The sequence below is a fragment of the Hippopotamus amphibius genome, chromosome 9 (assembly GCF_030028045.1).
Source record: "Hippopotamus amphibius kiboko isolate mHipAmp2 chromosome 9, mHipAmp2.hap2, whole genome shotgun sequence".
In the NCBI taxonomy this organism is placed as follows: Eukaryota; Metazoa; Chordata; class Mammalia; order Artiodactyla; family Hippopotamidae; genus Hippopotamus; species Hippopotamus amphibius.
In genome coordinates this window covers 139,084,677-139,105,904 of record NC_080194.1, presented here as the reverse complement: position 1 = coordinate 139,105,904, position 21,228 = coordinate 139,084,677, and the positions used below count along the sequence as shown (strand labels likewise).

At 44.7% G+C, this 21,228-nt stretch overlaps 1 protein-coding gene across 7 annotated transcripts in view; it reads left to right on the top strand.

Annotated features, from left to right (window-relative positions):
• LMTK2 (lemur tyrosine kinase 2) overlaps positions 1-21,228 on the top strand; it is a 168,642-nt gene that overhangs the window by 126,865 nt on the left and 20,549 nt on the right. For all 7 annotated transcript variants that reach the window (XM_057695466.1, XM_057695465.1, XM_057695467.1 and 4 more), the window contains 3 exons: positions 3,015-3,102; positions 12,821-12,957; positions 20,325-20,409. In XM_057695466.1, coding sequence (XP_057551449.1) covers positions 3,015-3,102; positions 12,821-12,957; positions 20,325-20,409 — 310 coding nt within the window. The remainder of the gene's footprint in view (positions 1-3,014; positions 3,103-12,820; positions 12,958-20,324; positions 20,410-21,228) is intronic.

Genomic DNA, 21,228 nt, shown 5'->3' with positions numbered 1-21,228 from the left:
GGAGAAAAACATTTGACAAAAGTCCACACTAATTTGTGATAAAGACTCTTTGAAAACTAGAATTAGGGGAGAACCTCCTCCACCTGTTAAAGAACATCTACAAAAATATGCATTTAGCATCATACTTAATGGTGAAAGACCCAGCGCTTTTATCCCTAAGAGCAAGAAAAACGTGGATGTTCACTCTCATCCCTGCTATTCATTAAGAGACAGGAGTTCTAACTAGCTCAGTAAGACAAGTAAAGCAAACATGCAAAGGCCTGTAGATCAGAAGGGAAGACACAAGTGTCTGTGTTTATATGTAGAAAATGTTTATGTAGAAAATCCCAAGGAATCTCAAAAAACAAAACCCTAGAACTAATGAGAGAATTCAGCAGGGTTACATGATCAACATACAAAAGTCAGTTTTATTTCTGTGCACTATCAGTGAATATGTGGAAACCAACTTTTTTTTTAGATATAATTGATATACAAAAACTGCATATATTTAAAGTATACAATTTGATATTTTTTTCTTATTAGTAATGTATATATGGCAATCCCAATCTCCCAATTCATCCCACCCCTGCCCCCACCCGCGGCTTTACCCCCTTGGTGTCCATATGTTTGTTCTCTACATCTGTGTCTCTATTTCTGCCATGCAGACCGGTTGATCTGTACCATTTTTCTAGATTCTGCGTATATGCGATAATATACGGTATTTGTTTTTCTCTTTCTGACTGACTTCACTTTGTATGACAGTCTGTCGGTCCACCCCTGTCTCTACAAATGACCCAATTTCATTCCTTTTTACGGCTGAGCAATGTTCCATTGTATATATGTACCACATCTTCTTTATCCATTTGTCTGTTGATGGACATTTAGGTTGCTTCCATGACCTGGCTATTGTAAATAGTGCTGCAGTGAACATTGGGGTGCATGTGTCTTTTTGAATTATGGTTTTCTGTGGGTATACGCCCAGTAGACCAACTTTTAAATAAAATAACTGTTATACTAACTCAAAAACAAAAAAGAAATGCTTAAGTACATGTATAGGACTTGTATGCTGAAAACTATAGAAACTGATGAAAGAAATCAAAGTCTAAATAAACAGAAAGACAACCATATTCATGGGTTGGAAGACTCTTGAAGATGTCCATTCTTCCCAGTCAGATTCCTGCAGTTCATATCAAAATCCCAGCAAGATTTTAAACACCTATATACAAGATTATTCTAAAGTTATATATAAAGACAAAGGGAGTAGAAAAGCCGAAACAGTTATGAAAAATAAAAATAGAGAGAGAGAGAGAGACAAAACTCAATAGTAAAAAGTAAAAATAAACAATCCAGAAGACATCCAGAGACATTCCACCAAAGAGGATCTGTGGATGCAGTGAAAAGATCAACATCATTAACCACTAGGGTAATTACGATCATGATAAGATATCACTTAACAAATATTACAAAAACTAAAATACAATAGCAACAATACCAGATACTGGTGAGGATGCGGAGAAACTGGGTCTCTCACACATTGCTGGTGGGAATGTAAAATGTTACAGCCACTCTGGAAAACAGTTGCACAGTTTGTTAATTTAAACATAAACTTACCACCATATGTATTAGTCGATGTTCTCCAGAGAAACAGCCGGTAGAATCTATAGATGGATGGATGGATGGATGGATGGATGGATGGATGGATGGATGGATGGATGGATAGATGGAAAGGTAATTTATTTTAAGGAAATGGCTCACGCATTTATGGAGACTGGCAAGTCTGCAGGGTGGACCAGCAGGCTGGAGGCCCAGAGGAGAGCCACTGTTACAGTTCAAGTCCAAAGGCCCTCTGCCATCTTCACTGGGGGAGGCTAGTTCTTGTTCTGTTAAGGTATTCACCGGATTGGATGAAGCCCACCCACATTATGGAGTACCATCTGCTTTTACTGAAAGTCCACTGATTTAAATGATGATCTCATCCAAAAACACCGTTACAGAAGTGTCCAGAATAATGTTTGACCCGATATCTGCACTGTGGCCCAGCTAAGTTGACACAAAACTAACCATCACATCCTGTAACTGCTGGGCATTTGTCTCAGAGAAATGAAAACTTAATTCCGCACAAGATCTCTTGCATGATTGTTTATAGCAGCTTTATTTATAACAGCCTCAAACTGGAAAAACTAAAATGCCCTCCATAGGTGACCAGTTAAACAAACTGTGGTCCATCCAGACCATGGAGTTGTGCCCAGCAGTAGAAGGGAAGGGACTGCTGCTACAGACCACGACTTGGGTAATCTTGAGGGCATTGTGTTGAGTGAGAACAATCTCAGAAGCCCACATACGGTGTGATTTCATTTACATAGTATTCTCAGAATGAGAACATTATAGAAAAGGAAACCAGATTCGTGGTTGCCAGGGCGAAGGGATGGTTGGGGGTGGCCGGTGGCGGGGGTGCGACTGTTAAGTGGCAGCACGAAAGATCTTCGCGGCGACGGGGTGGTTTTGCATTTCTGTTGAGTGGTGGTTGCACGAATCTGCACGTGTGGTAACAGGACTCAGAAGCACACACACACTGCACCATAGTGTCAGGGCCCTAGTTTAACTTTGTTTTGGACAAAATATTTTCCAGAAAGAGTTTATTTTCATAAACCATGTACTGTGGTTTGTGAAAATAGTGTATAAGCTAGATAGCCTAAGAAGTAACTGAGTTACTTAACACCTGGATGGAAATGCTTACTGAATATAGTCTGCCTTCTTTTAAATGCTGCTTCAAAGTGATATCTATAAAGTTAAATTATTAAGATTAAAGATTCTTATGTTAGGAGTTATTTTAATTTGTGAAAATGTTTGCCTGATAGGCTTTGAATTATTTAATCATTACATAACTTAGAATATGTCTATAAAATATAATCTTACTGTGCTCTTTTCAGTTGATGATATTTAGACTATAGAGGATGTTAGGTTTGGGTTACTGTCTGAACAGCTTTCCTAGCCTGTGCCCTCATGAACAATACTGTGGCTTTTATCTTTACCAGTGTTCTTCAACATCCAAACATTCTTCAGTGTGTTGGACAGTGTGTAGAAGCAATCCCCTATCTTCTGGTGTTTGAGTTCTGTGACTTGGTAAGTTTTTAGTAGAAATTCAAGGTCAAATGTTCAGAAGATTTTACCAAAGTGTTTTTGACAGATAGAAATGCTGGATGAGGGACTGCTCTCATTTCTTTACCAGGCAGTTAATGCCAAAGAAAAATTATTAATAAACTCAATATATTAGCTTTCAGTGGCCCCCAAATCTCAGTGGCTGATAAGAGCAGAGTGGTCCTCATTGGCTCTGGGTCAGCTGCACCTCTGTTCCTGGCCGCGCTCATCTCTACCCAGGAGTCCGTGTTTTGTTCTATCTGTAGATACTGGGGGGAAATGTGTGTTGTGTGATCTGTGCGATGTGTCATATGGGTCTTTTGGGTCAAGTTTATGAGGCTGTTCAGATCTCCTGTATCCTTCTAGTTTGCGGGGAGGGGCAGGGACAGAGAGAGCCTGGGTCAGCTTTCTTTCAGTTATTGAGAAGCACGTTAAAATCTGCTGCTCTGATTATAGATTTTCCTTATTTCTCCTTATAGTTATAGCTGTTTTGCTTCATACATTTTGATACCCTGCTGTGTCAGGGATACAAATTTAGAATTGATATAACTTCCCTTAATTTGAAAATTTTATCATTATGAAGGGACTCTCTTAAAGATTAAAAGCACTACTGAGGATAAAGTCTATTTTTACCAATATAAGTGTAGTTACACCAGCTCTTTTGGTTGCATTTGCCTGGTTTCTCTCTGTCAGTCCTCTTCTCTGGTTGACATCTCTTGTAAATAGCTTGTTAGAATTTTATTAACCTGTCAGTCTTGGTCACTTAACATGGAACAGGTTGTCCATTTATGTTTATTGTACCTATGAAATATTTGGAATTTCATGTGCCTATTTTGTAGTGTTTTTCCTACCTATTTCAACTTAACTTTTTTTTTTTTTTTTTTGCTTTTTGTCTAGCTTTCCTTTGGATTTTTGAATTTTTTGGTTTGTTTCTTAATTTTGAGTATGGTTACACTAGAAGTTACAACATGCATATTTAGTGTAACAAAGTCTAAAATTAATCAATATTTTAACCCTCCTCCAGAGACGCTGGGACCTCATAGAGCCCTCTGTCCATATAAGGAAACCAGAGTTCATCCTACTTTTCTGTGCCCTCCCCATATTTTCTCCGGTCATGGAGGGTACTTCCTGGTTGAACACTTGCTCTAGAAAGGCAGCTCGCAGTTCTCAAGGGACACAGAGAGAAAACTGGTCATTGTGCTTCAGGTCTCCTGCTTAGAGGGAGCAGACACGTGATCATTGCCATTTAGCCTGATTATTTAATAGAGGTGTGAGAATGAAGAGGAAGGGTTCACAGTGGCGTTTCTGATCGTTGTGTTACGTAGTTGATTTTGATTATCTCAGAATTATCAGAGCTATGATATGTAGGCTCCTTGATTATTTTAATGTGAAAATAACTCCTTTTAGTCTAGCTCTGGGTGACCAGTATGATAGGTGACACAGCGTGTGGGGAAAGAAGACCAAAGATGCATTCTTATGTGATGAGACAAGTCTGCTTGTCAGAGTTCTGCTTTTCTGAGACATTTCATGGTGTCTTTTTTGGATCCCTAAGCTCCTAATATTGATTATAAATAACATTGGAACATTCTTCCTGAGTGACCGTTACAGAAATGCAGCAGGCGTCACCATCTTCTTGAAGTGGCACGTTTCCAGGCTAATCGAGGTGGTTTTTAAAACTAGCTCAGGTACTTTGGTGTTTCCTTATTCTTCACCCTGACTCTCTGTTTCTGAAAGACATTGTTGTTTTTTTTCCTGGAATAGTAAAAGCTTAATGTTTTCTTCTGAATGGGTTCCAGTGATGGGTTTAGTTTTAGTGCTGTTCTAATTTGTTTTTAAATGAAGCTGCCTGGTTTTCTTGGGAATAGTTTGTATCTTATAAACAAACACTAAAAGATCACAAAATGCACAAATAACTCCTTTACAGTCACCATGAATGACTTAGTATTAACAAGATTCTAGTACTGTCATTGTACAGACATTGTTTTTATGTAAATATGATAAATACATGTTCTCTGTTAAGTCAACATTCTTTTTATAGAGTTTTTCCCCAGTACTTTCTGATCTCAGATTTAAATGCATATTCTCCAATTACTTACACTAGACTGAGTATTTGGAACACAGATATTAACTTACCTACATTTCTGTTGGCTTTCGTATTTGAGGATGAAGATTATGGATACAGCCTTCCAGAATTAGCAAGTGTGACTTCTTGAGACATATTTTATGTGACACTTCTGAAGGCTGAACATCTGGAAAGATCCCTCATCCCCACCAGAAGCTTTCACTGGCAGTACAGAGCTAATAGCTGTTTTTATTTAAGTGCACCCCCCAAGGGTGCATTGATCAACAGTAAAATTAAAAAACAATAACTTCCCCCCAGAATTAAAATAGAATTTCCAAAGGATCCGGCAGTTTCACTCCGAGGCACATGTGTCTAAATAGGTGAGAGCAGCGTCCCGTGCTCACGCCCATGTCCACAGCAGTGTTCCTCACAGTGGCCCAGGGGTCCGTCAGGGGACGAATAAATAGAATCAGGTCCATCCATGCACTGGAGTATTATTCAGCCTTGAAAAGGAAAGGAATTCTGACACATGCTGAAATATGGAAGCACCTTGAGGACATTATGCTGTGAAAGAAGCTAAGTCGCAGAAAGACATACTGTAGGATTCCACTTATATGAGGTCTCTGGAGTGGTCAAACTCACAGACAGAAGGTAGCAGGGTGGGTGCCAGGGGCTGGGAGGAGATGGAGTGGGGGAGTTAGTGTCTCATGGGGAAGGTGAAGAGAGTTGTGTGGATGGCTGCACAACACTGTACACTTGGAAGTGGTTATGGTGGTAGCTTTATATGACGTGGTTTTTACCACACACACGAAAGACATTGGTAATTACCTGCTATTGTATAAGGGGCTGTGCTGGTGTTACCTATACCCGGAAGAGGCTGGTATGCCCTTGGGAAATCTGTCGGTCAGTGCTTGGAATGACCAGTCTCATATCAAGATAAAGGCCATTAACCCAGGGAGACCCCAGCCTCACGTGGCAGCGGGGTCATATTTATCTCTGAGGGCAGTTTCGTGCTCATCACCTCCGGACCCTGGGAGGTTTCAGAGGGACCAGCTCCTGAGCGCAAGGGCTGGGGGTACTGGCCCTGTGGTCAGGTACTCTGGGCTCAGCGTGTGCAGAGACCGGGTGGCAGAAATGGGCCGTGTCAGCCCTGTGCGCCGTAGAGGCGCCCGCTTGCCTGGACTGCAGGGACGTCCCCAGCACACCCCAAAGCCTGGCATCGCCTGAGCCCTGCTCCCAGCCTAGGTGCCCCAGAACCTTCCCAGAAAGGGGCTGGCCTAAGCAGAGGGGCGTCACCTAAGGCAAAGGCGCCCTTTGGCCGGAGGCCAGCAGCCCAGGCTTGGTAACGAGCAGCTTCAGCCACAGTGAGAGGAGCCACTGTCTTCACAGGTTCTGAGTAGGTCAGGAGCTGTTGAGTGGACGTGGCCTTTTCCGTCGTCACGGGGCAGTGATCATGCTCAGAGATAACATCTTTTAAGGAGAAGGGAGAGAATATTTTCGCACTTACTTAAGTCATTGCTTGTGAGATGGAATTACCAGTCTCTTTTTGAAAAGCACTTTATCTTAGAATTTTCATGAAAGAAAATGAAAACTCAGAAGAGTTTTCTGAGTTTGGTAGCTGGACCGCAGCCACTGACATGTACTGCTGATGGTGCAGGGTTCGTGAGAGGAGAGATCACTGCAGGGTTTTGTGTGTAACTTGTGGCCGTGGGAGGTATGCTGTGCTCTCACATGTGCTGTCACGTGCGTATCTAGGCGAGATTGTTTGGGGGGTAAGGATCACTCACTCAACAAGAATGTGTGAGCACCTGTTGAGTACAAAGAGCTGTGCCCAGAGCTCTCGGGACCATGGGTGAGTCACCCCCAGGTGAGTCACCCCAGTCCTGCCTTTCCTGCCTGTAGGGCCAGGCGCACCTGCCTTCAGATGCTGGTCCTGCCGCTTACTTGTGTGTCACCCTGGAGTTGCCTGGCCTCTTTAAGCGTCCGTGCAGACATCTGTAAAATGGGCATGATACCGCCTGCCCTGTAGACAGGTGGTGCTCGGGAAGTGCTGGTTATTTTTATTTGTTTTTAGTTTCTTAAATTAATTGATCATCATTTAAAGGTTTGAGTAGTTCTTGTGTAGCAGTTCTGACTAGGCTCACCGGGGCAGGCGTCACAAAGGAAGTGGCGTTTGGTCTGACTGGGGATGGGTGGGTGGATTGGACTTTCCTCAGCAGGAAGGGGTCATGGGAATAGCGTGAGTCAGCAGACGGTCCCGTGGCTGGTGGGGTGGGATGGGCGTCGGGTGGGAGAGCGCCGCGTTAGGAGAGGCAGGTTGGCATCCGCTGGGAAAGATCAGTTGAAAAGGTGACAAGCAGAGACCAACCACTTGGAGGCCAGACGGCAGGCCGAGGTGATAAAGACAAGGGAGTAGATTCAGGCTGGCTCTGTCTTTTTTCCCGGGAGAGTCAGCAGTTTCTTCCTCTGTCACCAGACTCCTCACCAAGAGGTGATGGTCTTTTCTTTGCAAGGGAGCAATCTGGTGTCACGTACAGATTTCCACGGTCCTCTGTGGGCCGGGCTTGCTTCAGCCGCTCAGGAGAGGCAGGGCTGCGGGCTCCCAGGGCTGCGGGAAGCTTGGCTGCTGCCCGCACCCCCCCGGAGGAGTGGCGGGGTGGGGGGGGGGGGGCGTGCAGTGAGGAGGGAGGGCTCCAGCTTGTGCTGGGCCCGAGGTGTTTGCTTCTTCACCAAGTCCTCCTGACTCCGAAACCAGGCTGTGAGAGATGAAGGGCCTCTCAGGGTCACACCCGGGCCGACCTGAGGCCAGGCTTTCTCGTCTTCTCTTCTTTGGTTATTTGACGTGCTTGAGGTCACGATTGCTTGTGGCAAAGTGAGGATTTTAACTGATGACTTGATTTTATTCTGTGTGCTTTTCTATCAGGTGGTTTAATGGCTGTTCGTTTGTTTTCCACCAGTGGGAAGCCTCCGTTTTTGAATTGGCCTTTTGTACAGAAAATGCCTAGTTGGTGGCTATGTCTTATTTATAGATGAATCCGTTGGGTAACCCCGTGCATCGGGGACCCTTCCGGGTGTGTGGAGATGGGTGATGTGTCCCTGCCCCTCAGGAGCAGGAGTAGAAAAGAGAGCACGTGGGCTTACAGTGAAACAGAGGTGCATGTGGACGTGTCCCCGGCTCAGAGTCAGCAGAGGGGACGCGTGCTGGACGGCCACACGGTGTGATCAGGCCTGATGGTGGGGTGGCTGGGGCGGGGTGGGGGCATGTTCCCAGTCCCCGGGCCCTGTCAGTGGTTCCCCTTCCCACACGTGGCTGCTGCCCTGGGCCCCGCGGCTCTGGCTCTTTGTGAAAATAGATCCAGGCTTGGTGATGGGTTGAATGTGGGCGTCTAGGCATAGAGCAAACTCAAGAATGAGGACTTTGGTTTTGGCCTCATCCACTGGGAAAGTGGTGATGCTGTTTCCTGAGATGGAGCAGATTGTCGGAGCTTTGCACGGGACGTGTTAGGTTTGAGGTGCCTCTTAGGGCGTCCGGGGAAGGGTGTTGAGTCCATCGCTGGACAGGTGAGTCTGGGGCTCACTCAAGAGGTGGAGGGGTGTGAGCCAGAGAAATTAACATATGAGAGATGATTTTCAAACACGGGGTGATAGAATCACCCAAGAATGAGTGTCATGGTGAGGAGGGGTGAGGACCATGGACAGAGCCCTGGGCGGGCTGGTGCCTGCAGACCAGTAAGAGGGGGAAGGTCCAGCACAGGGGCCCCAGAAAGGAGTGGCCGTGAGCTTGGAAGAAAGCCAGGAGACCCGTGGGGAAGGAAGAAAGGAATGGGCCCCTCACCCGGTCCTGCCCAGCGGGAGCAGCTACAGCCTAGCCTGTTGGGGGGGGGGGGGGGGCAGCAGGTTCAGGAGAGTGGGGGGGGCTAGGAGGCAGGCCATCCATCATGGACCTGGCTTTTGAGGCGTCTGTCTGTGAAGAGGGGAGGGAGGCGGGGTGGGCGCGGGGGCTGGGTGTGGGGGCAGAGGCGCACGTGCTGGTTCTTCATGGGATTCACCTGAGAGGGGTTTGAGCAGAGACGGGGGCAGCTCCGGGAGAATAATCCGTGATAGCAGGACGTGCTGTGCACATGCGGACATAGTTTGGGGGGTGGGGGTGGGGCGTGAGTGGTGGCAGGAAAAGTAGGCGCAGTCAGAGAGCTTGAGGGAGTTTAAGAGACCCTCCGGCTGGGGGGTTTCCCACGGCCTCCCACCTGGCTTCCGTGTTTCATTTCATTAGCAGATCCCGAGCACATGGCTGTTGGCGCCATTCTCTCATCCTTTCACTCAAATTTTTGTTTAAAAATCATAAATTTTCCTCCCGACTCCATCTATTTAATGTATGAATGACTGTAATTTTTCAGTTATAAAGCTGTTTACGTGTTGGGTTTTTACATTGTGTTGAAATTAATTCATTTTTCTCAGTGTCCTGCAAAAAGCTGGACGAAGCCCTCGTGGCAGCTGGTACTGGGATTTAAGAGGACCCTTGTGAGGAAGCATCTATAGGTGTTTGAGGAACTCATTCGGAGAAGAGACGGCGGCCAGGTTACTGCTCTGGTATCTTGAGTTCTTAGTATCAGCGCTTTGCTGCCATCTAGTGTCATATATATTTCTTTTTGAGTTTTTTGAGGGGTGGGGTGGGGAGAATGAGAAATTTTTAAAACTTGGATAAAGGAAACTTTATTTTAATTCCGAATATATTTCTGTTCTTGGTGTTTTTCTCTTTAAATAATAGACCAAAGTAATGATCCCTGCCTACTCACTAAACATCATTGAAACATAAATAAAATAAGCCAGATACCTAAATACAGCTTTATCTGTTTTGGATAGAATGAATCAACTTTTAGTACTTACATAATAGAAACATTTTTGCTGTAATTAAAGATTTTATGCTGATTTTTCTTTTAAACGATGGTGCCAGGAGAGCTCTGGGGCTTTTTCTAGAACATGGAAATAACCCTGGGGCTCTCGCAGCCCATGACGGGTCTCATGTGAGCAGCAGTGATCAGGCTCCCCAGTAATGGCTCCTGTTAACTCCCCAGGTTAGAGCTGTGGTGGCCGGGGTCGTGCTCACTGCCCCCACACCCCAAGTGCAGGTGGGGAGAGGTTTTTAGTTTTTGCCAGGCTGGGAACATTCAGAGCATTAGCAGTCTGAAGCAAAATACCCTCCTGTTTATTATACTTTATCTTCTAGTGAAATTTGGGGAGTGGCCTATTGTGGGGAGAAGATAACTTAAGAGCAGTGAGTGGTAAGGAGTACACTTCAGATAACCCTGGAAAATAACTGCACCTACCCTGCCATTCCCGCCCTCATGGCCACCGTCACCTGGGTCTTGTTTGCCGTTTGCCCGCAGCTTCTGTTTGCTCTGAGAAGTGGCCAGGTGCAGCACAGGATAACCTTGCTGTTGTGGGAGGGGAGTTTTCCTTAGACAGATATTGCAAGAAAGGGGTTAGAAAAATGCGTTTAAGTTGTTGTTTCACTGGTACTGTAAATAAACTTCAGCTCTCTGATTTCATATTTCGTTTCCATACGGGCTACCTTATGAAAACCCCACTAGCCTGTAGGCCTGGGCCTTTTTGCTGGAGTTTTTCCGGGTTAATTTAATTGTCACCCAAAGCTGTGTTTATTCCCACCACTCCCACGCTGGACAGAGCCTAGCCTGGGTGAAGGTGGGGCTGGGGTGGGGAGGAGCGTGCATGTTTAAAGGTGGAAAAATATGTCTGTTTCTCCTCTGGAGCAGTTTGTGATTGTGAGGGGAGCAAAAGGGGAAAGCACCATGTTCTCAAAGAAGTAAGAGGACAGTGACGGGCGTGAGCACACGCCTCGGTCCCGAGGGGCGCAGCTGCTGCCCTGGCAGAGTAGTTCGCTAGGCTTGGGAGAATCCTGCAAAGCCGTGCGGTTAGCTCTGATTTACTGGACATTCATTCTTATAAAATAATAGATTTGATCTGCATACTAATTTGATTCACTCACCAAATAGAATTTTCTGGACAAGTTGATAAACTGAAGAGTAGAAGTACAGTCCCACTAATTGTTAGCTCTGTGGCCTTGGGCAAAGTTCTTAACCTCCTGAAGCCTCTTCCAAGTTGGGAAAGTGTTTTAAATTGTGAGAGTGATTTGCGGGAACAGGTGTAGAAACTCCCAGCGCAGTGCTTGGCACACGCTCGAAAGCCCAGGTGGTAACGGTCATTGCTATCAACATCATTCGTATAAAGATGGTGGAAACTGGGATTGAGAACACATCTAGGTTCTTGGTGTTACATTAGAATGTACTTAGTATTCGGCGTGGACAAATGCTGGTAAAGGACTGTTGTGTTTTAAAGTTTAATTCTGGGAGGAATTTGATCAATTTGCTATTCAGTAGCAGTTATAAGAGCTGTATTAAGATTCTTACATTGGTCAAGGAAAATTCCCTTCCTCTGGAGTCTTTTTTTGCGGGGAGGGGGTAGTATTTATTTACTTATTTGGTTGCACTGGGTCTTAGTTGCAGCAGGCGGGCTCCTTAGTTGCAGCTCGCAGGCTTCTTAGTTGCAGTTCACCAGCTCCTTAGTTGTGGCATGCATGTGGGATCTAGTTCCCTGGCCAGGGATCGAACCCAGGCCCCTTGCATTGGAGCACAGAGTCTTAAGCACTGCACCACCAGGGAAGTCCCTGCTGGAATTTTTTTGACTCAGATGTAAAGAAAACTGAAAGCTATTGGCTTGCTTTCTAAATTTTATTAACTGATTATATAAAGCTTTAACTTGGAATTAAATCACATCAATAAATACTTAATTATGTGGTAAGCAGAATGTGAAGGTTGCCTCAAAAGTGGATTTTCCAAAAGAGATACATTATAAATCCCCCAAGACATACAGCCCTGAAGTTAAAGTCATGAAACAAAAACAGGATAAGATTGGGGGTGGGGTCCGGTGTGAATACCTGGGGTGTGCAGCACTGAAACAAATGTGCAGGTGTCTGAACGTGAATTTGTTCATTTTCCTGTCCATGCTGCTGTCCTTTGAACAGGCTTAAATTAATGTGGATTTTTCTGGAGTGGGTAGAATGTTCTTTCTCACAGTGGTCTCTGGGCAGCACAGGGCCTTGGAGAAGCCGGCAGAGAACTAAAGCAGTTACCTGCACTGAAAGTACTCTTTCCTCCTTTTCCGCCCATTTTTCTTTCCTCGTCTCCCTCTCTGTTGCTCTGAGTGTTTTGGCCGTGGCCTTTGTGACGGGATGTTCTCCTGGAATCCGTGAAGGCGCTGTGAATGGCTCTTCTTTTACTCTCCGTCTCATCTCATAGTTACCTGGAAATTTCTGTACTTCTGCACTTAAGTTGTGCATCATTGCAAGTTTATCTTTAATTGCTGTTATTCGTGTGTTTATATAACAGAGGTAAACTAATGATTAATTTATAATGATCCTAGAAGGAGAATAATGTTTTGAAGGATTTGGTTGGAATTGCTTTTTTGTAATTTCAACCTTGTTCAGTGTGAGATTCTTTATTAAGCTCAAACTGAAGTAATTTCCGATAAGTAAACTTAGTCATCTCTGTTGGCCGAGGCACGCGTGGAGATGCCAGTTTGTTCCCCTGGTCCTCTTTGGAAACTGACCTGGGCTGGTTTCCGCAGGGCGATCTGAAGGCTTACCTGCGCGGCGGCGAGCCCGAGCCGGCGCGGGGGGACGCACAGACCATGCTGCTGCAGAGGCTGGCGTGCGAGATCGCGGCGGGGCTGGCGGCCATGCACAAGCGGCACTTCCTACACAGGTGGGTCCCTCGCTCTTGCGCACGCCTCCCGCACCACTGACCCCAAAGGTGTGGGAACAGGCCCTGCAGGAAGCTTAAGGAGGACCAGCTGTAGCGTGAACTCTCGATTTGTAAACAAGCTGTCCCCTCCTGCCCAGTATCAGAATAAGAGTTGAGCTGGGCTCATTTAAACCGGCGCCGGGGAGCAGAGTGCCTTCATGCAAGCTGAGGCCTAGCAGTTAGTCCCAGAATTTCAAAGGACGAGAAAGAATGGAGAGGAAACAGTTCTGGTCTTGTATCTTCCTCCTGTCAGCTTCAGGCTCCAGCTCTACCCACTGGGTTTCACAGTGTGGCCCCACCTCCCGTTCCAGAGACGGGAAGAGGGGCTCTGAGGGGCTGATACCATCTTTTCATAGATAGTGCTGGCGTTGGTCTCCAACCAGCACTGCCCAGGCTGGACTGCAGGTGACTGGGGGGTCACGTGTGAGCAGGCACAGCTGTCAGGGTCACACATTTCTGTCCAGGCCTTTCTGGACCTACTTGAATAGACGCAGCTCTTTGGAACACATTGTATTTTGTTCAGATCATCAATGTAATTTTCGTAATTAAAACAACAAAGGGCTTTGAGTCCTTTGAGGTGATGATTCTGTGAACACAAAAGGAGATTTCTGCTTAATTCTCTTCTAGGCTTTTTGAGTTCTGATTTATATTTAAAATTATTTCTCAGCTCTCTGGACAAACTGGGCAGTGTCTCTTTAGTTGACTTTAAGTCATTTAACTCTTAACAATCCGAAGACCTGAAAAGGAACACCTGAGTGTACTGCCGTCTATGAAATATATATTTTTTAAAGCAGGTTGCACAGGAATATATAACATGACACCATTAAAAAAAAAAAACTTGTATTTGTAGGGAGTTGTGTGTGTGTGTGTGAATAGGCATGGGAAAATACCTATCAAATTCTCATCATTACTTCAGAATGGGAAGAAGGAAAACTAACATTTTTCTTACACATTTATCTTATTTGACTTGCATAGTGAGCAGATCATTCTGCTGAAATGCTGAGACCCAAAAGATTATGAGTTTCTTCAGGCCCAAGGCAGAAACCCTTACACAAAACTTCAAAATATAAAGATCTATTTGTTTTATAATGGAGAGTTCTTATATTTTGTTTTTTAACCTTATAACAGGTTAATACCCAGCATTTTTGTATTGTTAATCTTTTGTAAAACACAGGTGTTGATTACCTACGTGTAGGAATTCTTAGATTTTGGAGAATGGAGCGTTTAAAAAGAATATCATATCAGAATCAGCGACATAAAGTTATCAAAGACTGCTAGAAATTGTGTTTAAAGCCTACTATTGTATTTTAAAAATTGGCAAAGATGTCAGAGTAAATGTTATCTTCCTGTGAGTTTCTTTAGGTTAAAGTTTTACTTAATTTAGAATCTTGTGAACTTTAGAACAAATAAAGATGATAAATTAACTCACGTGGTTTGGATTTAATTCAGGTGCGTAAACTCAAGGTAAAGAAAATTCTTGAAACCACTGACAGCTGTTTCATTTTATTTTAAAAAGTAGCCATATTTTATGTAAAATTTCCATTTGGGGCCAAATTTTGCGCCTTATTTTTTTGGTGGTAGCACACCATAATAGCATTTTTTTAAAATTGAAGGATAGTTGATTTACAGTACTGTGTTAGTTGCAGGTGTACATCAGAGTGACTCAGTTACACACATATGTATTTCACATTGTTTGTCATTATACCAATAGGTTATTATAAGATATTGAATACATAATAGCGTATTTTTAAGTTGGACTTTAGAATATTTGTTCGCTGACTCAGAAGTCGGACTTTTCTATCTTGGTTGAAAACAGAATATCCCACATGTCCATCTGGAAGCTGATCTAGTAAAGCACCCCCAGCTAAATTTTATTTTTACTTACTGTCTAAGAGGAGACATATGCCTGGGTCTTGGGTAGCCTGCATTTCTGAAATCAAACATGGGACGTTCGCAGAGGCCACATAAACAGCAGGAGCTGCCAGTGTGCTTCACTTCACCCCGTCCTGCCCTGCTGGCCGAGAGCCTGGGACTTCCTGTCCCCAGCCTGTCAGTCTTCCTGGAGGAGCAGCTCCCGCGAGAAGCCACCAGGTCACTGCGATGAGCTAAGTGCACAGGGCATCCAGCGGGCGGCGTGCGCCAGTGGCCTCACGATGGCCTTGTGGCTCATGTAGCTGGAGACCTGTGTGACCATGGCCTTGAAGAGCACCTGGGTGGCAGCTGTACATGAAAAGACCTCTATAGGATTTGCCCAGTTTTAAAGTTAAAGTTACTTTCTGCTGGGAAACACCAGGGTTGCTAAGTCATCCAGCCCTCAGAGTGTGGGTGTCCAGTGTCGCAGGCCTAGTATTCACGCAAGCCAGTTTACGCAGGGTTGGGAGGGGCAGCCGTGCCAGTGGCTGGCTGTGTTGTGTTGTCGGGGAGGAGAAGCATGATGCGGGTTGACTTGACAAGCAGGGGTAAAAGCCATCCAAACCCTAAGCACAGTGGCCTCTTTGTGCCACGTCGGAGTCTTGCCTGAATCCTCTACCTGCACCTCTGTAGCTGCCTCCCACCTTCACGTGGTAAGTGGCAGAGTCTCTTCACAACCCACGTACAGATTTTTCTTTTTAAGCCTTCGTGGCTGCCAGTGGCAGGTTGGTGCTGTTAAGCGGCCCCTCCTCAGCTTTGCCATGTGAGCCATGTTCCTTAATCCTTCCGAGCCTGTTTCTCCTGTGGAATGGGGATAATCTTGCGCTGAAGTGCTTTTGTCAAGGTTACATAAGTTAATGTGGGCCAAGCCCTAGAAGAATATTCGGTAACTTTCGTTCGTTTGTTGCTCTTTTGATCAGGAATTCAGGGCCCCCAGGAGAGCCTAAGTGGGTAACATATATAGAGGAGAGGATTTTGAAAATGACTGCAGCCACACTGAGCTGTTTCTGTGCGAGCAAGCCTCCTGGAGATGGGTAAACTCCCCTTCCAGTGGGAGCTGAGGACAAGTGGTGATGCTTCCTGTGAATCGGGATGGGAAGCTGTTTAGAAACTCTTCCTCTGTGAACTCCCTCTTCCTGTGTCCGGCGGCTCCTCACGCGCCTGGGTCCCACGCAGTGGCTGATGGTGGAGGCCACCGCGAGCGCTGCCAGCCAAGGGGGACGGGGCAGAGCTTTAGAGCCTTTCAGGGCTAGATTGCTTGGCAGCTTTGCCACTAGACCTGTTTTTCAACTTGAAGGGCGAATATACTGGGTATGTTTGTATTTCTTGACCCAAACCAGCCATTGACGTCAAGAGTTACCTCTGCTGTTAAAAAGTTACACCTTGTGTTTTCCTATTCATTAGCTTGGCATGTTACTGGGCTTCAGAGAATATTTATTTTTACCAATTTTGAATTGAATTATATCATCATTTAGAATCTGGATAACACTTTAATGTTTTGAAAACATTTCATGTTTTAAAATTTTTTATCCTTATAAAAACCTTACGAGTTAACTCTTACAGGTCAGCCCCCCACTCCCCACCCCCCCACCCCCTTTTTTTTTTTGGCAAGGAAAACTGAGGCTCTGATGTGTTAACTGACTTGCCTGAAGTCACACAGTTCTTAGTGGTGGAGCCAAGTCTCGTTCCCAGGTCTCTGACTTTGTCTGGTGCTTTTGCCACTGTCCTCTGGTGACCAGGATGTTTGGGGTGGAGGGAGGGAGCAGGGTTAGAAGAAATTCCCTTAGTCACACCATTGTTTTCCTCCTCATTACCCCTGGTGTTCAGATAATGAGAAGCACTTCCTCCTGCTCTGAGACCATCAGTTGAATTGTATTAGAGTTTCAAAATGTCGTTTATCACGAGAGCCGCAGGCCTTTTGCACATATAACTTTTCATCTTTTATCTAAGCTTCTCCTTTCCTGTATCTGAAGACCTGCAGGGAAGCATGTGTGAGGAGAGAGGCCAACAGGGAGGCTGCCGCGTGGCCCTGGAGTGATTCCTGCGGCCTAGGTGGAAGGTGCCCCCCCAACCCTCAGGCTGCCGCCCCGCCGCACATGACGCGCACACCGCGGCCAAACGTTGGCGCCCAGCTTTTAGTTCTGGTCCCGGGACAGAGGTGTTGGGGAGGTTGAGAAGGATCCGTTCGCAGGGGCTCTGGAGGTGCTGGTGGTGCTCAGCGCCTCTGCGGCAGGACCTGCTGCACCACGCCTGCAGCTCTCGGTCCAGGGGGTCAGGCTGCCGTGAGTTCTCCTGCCTGCACCGTGGCCTCCCTCCCTTTCTTCCTTCACTCCAAAAACCAGGGACCACGTCTCTCCTTGAGTTAGACACACCTGCTTGTATTGCGCTTCGCAGATGCTGCCGTTTTTTCTTTACACATCGAAGGTCTGCAGCAGCCCTTCGTTGAGTTGGGTCTCTTGGCACATTTTTCCAACAGCGTTTGCTCACTTCCTGTCTCAGTGTTACATTATGGTGATTCTCAAAGTATTTCAGACCTTCTCATTGTTATGATGCTTGTTATGATGGTCTGTGATCTTTGACGTGACTATTGTAATTACTTTGGCATTTTTTAAGCAATAAAGTATTTTTTAACTAAGGTTTATACATATCGGTTTTTTTTTTTTTTTGGACATAATGCTCTTGCACACTCAGACTACAGTGCAGTGTAAACATCACTTTTGTACGCACTAGGAAAGCAGAACATTCATGTGACTCGCTTTATTGCGAGATTCATTTTATTGTCAGATGCGCTTTATTGCGTGGTTTGGAACCAAACCTGCAGTCTCTCTCACGTGTGCCTGTCTGTTGTCTGTAACAGCAGGGGCGTCCCGTGGTCTTCCCCAGACGCCTCCACAGGCCTGATGGCTTCTGGGTGGAGTGCCGTGAAAACACCACTTGTGAACGTAGTGTAGAGAGGAATTGAACACGTCTACCTGGAAACTGAGATCAGCATGTTTACTGAGGACCAGCTGCACGCAGGCACCGTGCTCTGACTGGTAATGGGCTGTTGTTGATGGTTGTTGATGGGGGAAGATGGAAATGCTGGCCCTGGCAGAGTCACCTCAGCTCTCTGTGTGCCTCAGCTTCCTTCTTATAAACAGGGAGCATAATAGTACCGACCTCAGAGCTTGTTGTGAAGATGAAATGAGTCAGCAGGTGTCAGGCGCTTAGAGAAACGCCTTGGTGTAAAGCGCTGGTACACATTGGCTGTTATTGTGTGATGGGGTCAGTGCTGTTATGTGCCAGGCATGTGCTGTGGCTGTCCTTACCCCATTATTGTTATATTTCAGATGTGGGGACTTTGGAAATTTAAATCATTGAAAAAAAGAATTTGATAAAGTTTTTGGTCTTCCACAGTCATATAAAGACAAACGTTTTAAATGTTGGACTATAGAAATTCAGTTTCTGATAACTTTTATTTATGATTTAAAACTGTAAATTAGGTATCTGATTCTATTTTAATTTAGTGGCTTTTTTTTTTAACCTCTTTATTGGAAAATAATTGCTTTACACTTTTGTACCAGCTTTTGAGGTACACCAAAGTGAATCAGCTGTATCTATACACATATCCCCATGTCCCCTCCCTCCTGCAACTCCCTCCCACTCTACCTTTCCTGGCCCTCTAAGGCATCACCCATCATCGAGTTGATCTCCCTTTGTTATACAGCAACTTCCCACTAGCTATCTATTTTACAGTTGGTAGTGTATGTATGTCTGTGCTACTCTCTCACTTCGTCCCAGCTTCCCCATGTCCTCCAGTTCATTCTCTGCACCTGCATCCTTATTCTTGCCCTGTCACTGGGTTCATCAGTACCATTTTTTTAGATTCCGTATATATGAGTTAGCATACAGTATTTGTTTTTCTCTTTCTGGCTTACTTCGCTCTGTATGACAGTCTCTTGGTCTATCCACCTCATTATATATAGTTCCATTTCATTCCTTTTTATGGCTGAGTAATATTCCATTGTATATATGTGCCACATTTTCTTTATTCATTCATCTGTTGATGGGCATTTAGGTTGCTTCCATGTCCTGGTTATTGTAAATAATGCTGCAGTGAACATTGTGGTACATGTTTCTTTTTGGATTATGGTTTTCTCTGGGTGTATGCCTAGGAGTGGGATTACTGGATCATATGGTAGTTCTATTTTTAGTTTTTTAAGGAACCTCCAAACTGTTTTCCATAGTGGCTGTACCAACTTACATTCCCACCAACAGTGCAGGAGAGTTCCCTTTACTCCACACCCTCTCCAGCATTTATTGTTTCTAGATTTTTTGATGATGGCCATTCTGACTGGTGTGAGGTGATACCTCATTGTGGCTTTGACTTGCATTTCTCTGATGATTAGTGATGTTGAGCATCTTTTCATGTGTGTGTTGGCCATCTGTATGTCCTCTTTGGAGAAATGTCTATTTAGGTCTTCCGCCCATTCATGGACTGGGTTATTTGCTTTTTTGGTATTAAGCTGCATGAGCTGCTTGTATATTTTGGAGATTAATCCTTTGTCAGTTGCTTTGTTGGCAAGTATTTTCTCCCATTCTGAGGGTTGCCTTCTAGTCTTGTTTATGGTTTCTTTCGCTGTGGAAAAGCTTTTAAGTTTCATTAGGTCCCATTTGTAGTGGCTTTTTTATTCATATGCCAGTGGATAATTTAAAAGACTCTGAGAGCTAAAGCTGAAATCCAAAAAATGTAATCTGTTGTCTTTATGGGAAGTTCCTTTAGAAAAAGTAGTTTTTACTTTTCAAATTAGGTGTTTTTGAAAATTAACTTGTTCTTAAACTGTATAAGTAAATTGTTTTAAGTAAGTCTTGAAAATATGCTTTTTGCCTCTCTCTTGGAGAGGCGGAGTTTGGAAGAGATGAGAGTGATTTGGAAAGGGCCTCCTTATAATGCTTGCATATCTTTGAAAAAGGAGTTTTTAAAAAACAAACATTTTTAATAACGTAGATTATTTTGGGGTGTTTAAAGTTGTAATTATTCTTCTTTACTTACAACAAAGAGACTACTACTAGACTATTACTCAGGTAATGCAAGGTATTTAAAAAAATTGAGAAAATTTAGCCAATTTAGAATTCTTTCTTGGTAACTTTAAAAATATTAGGAAATGAGCCATAAATCTGGTATTACTGCAGAGGTATGGCTACAGTCAGTACTTAACCTTAGCAGTCAGAGTGATTTACAAAAAAATCTGATCATCTCCATTCTTTAAATAATTAGGATATGGTATTACCTTTTTCTGTGAAAAAGGATTTTAGAACATGAATTATTAAGCAGGGAGCTCCCTATTACTCAAGAGAGCCTTTCTGAATAGCAGCTTCACGTCACACCATCCCGGGCATTGATCTCCTTGCGTTCACTCCACTCTTTCTGTTTTCAGTGACTTAGCCCTGCGGAATTGTTTTCTTACCTCGGACTTAAATGTGAAAGTGGGAGATTATGGAATAGGATTCAGCAGGTACAAGGTAAGCCAAAGGTTTAAGCGTTTTCTCCTTGACCTGATTTAATTTCACCTATACTGACGCACTGATCATACCACGAAATGCCACACCTTTTTGAAAAGGGGTTAAATAATTATTGCTACCTATATAATAAAATATGCACATCATATGAGTATTTCTCTGTTACAAGTTCCGTAAAATTTCAGCTCACATTCGGGAAGCTTTGGGTTTGGATTTTTAAACTCTGTTATAAATGTATCCCCAAAGAAAATAAATGAAACACGTGAGGTTTTTATTTGTGTGTGTTTGTGTAGCCCAGGTGAGTGAGGTGGCATCATGTGGGGCAGAAAAATATCATGCAGATAAAAGTCGGTTCTTTGTCTGCATGGTAGCTGTAGCGTCATCAGCGCTTGCTGTATACCGCCGGGCACTGTGACGTGCTCGCCTGCACAGTCTCAGGAAGGAGGCTCAGCATGTGCGTTGTTTGCCCAGAGTCGCAGAGCTGGTGAACGTCGGACACAGACGTGGATTCAGCCAGTCTGTCTGACTCGAAAGCCTGCGCTCTTACTCATTAACCGCCCTGCTCCCCTGCTCGGGGATCTGGCCCAGCATATTTTACAAGATGTTTTGCTCCGAGTCTGTGTTGTGTGCATCAGACACGGCGTACCTTCCTTTTCCAGGAAGGATGACTGAACGAGTGTTCACGGCTCAGAGACCAGCTCATGAGGCCCATGAGGCTTCAGGGAAACCCTTACCCACCTTCTGCCCAGAAAGTCTGTCTCGTGCCCACTTCTTTTTCTGACATGTTTTTTTGGGTGGAGCATGTGTTTTCTGAGAATGACC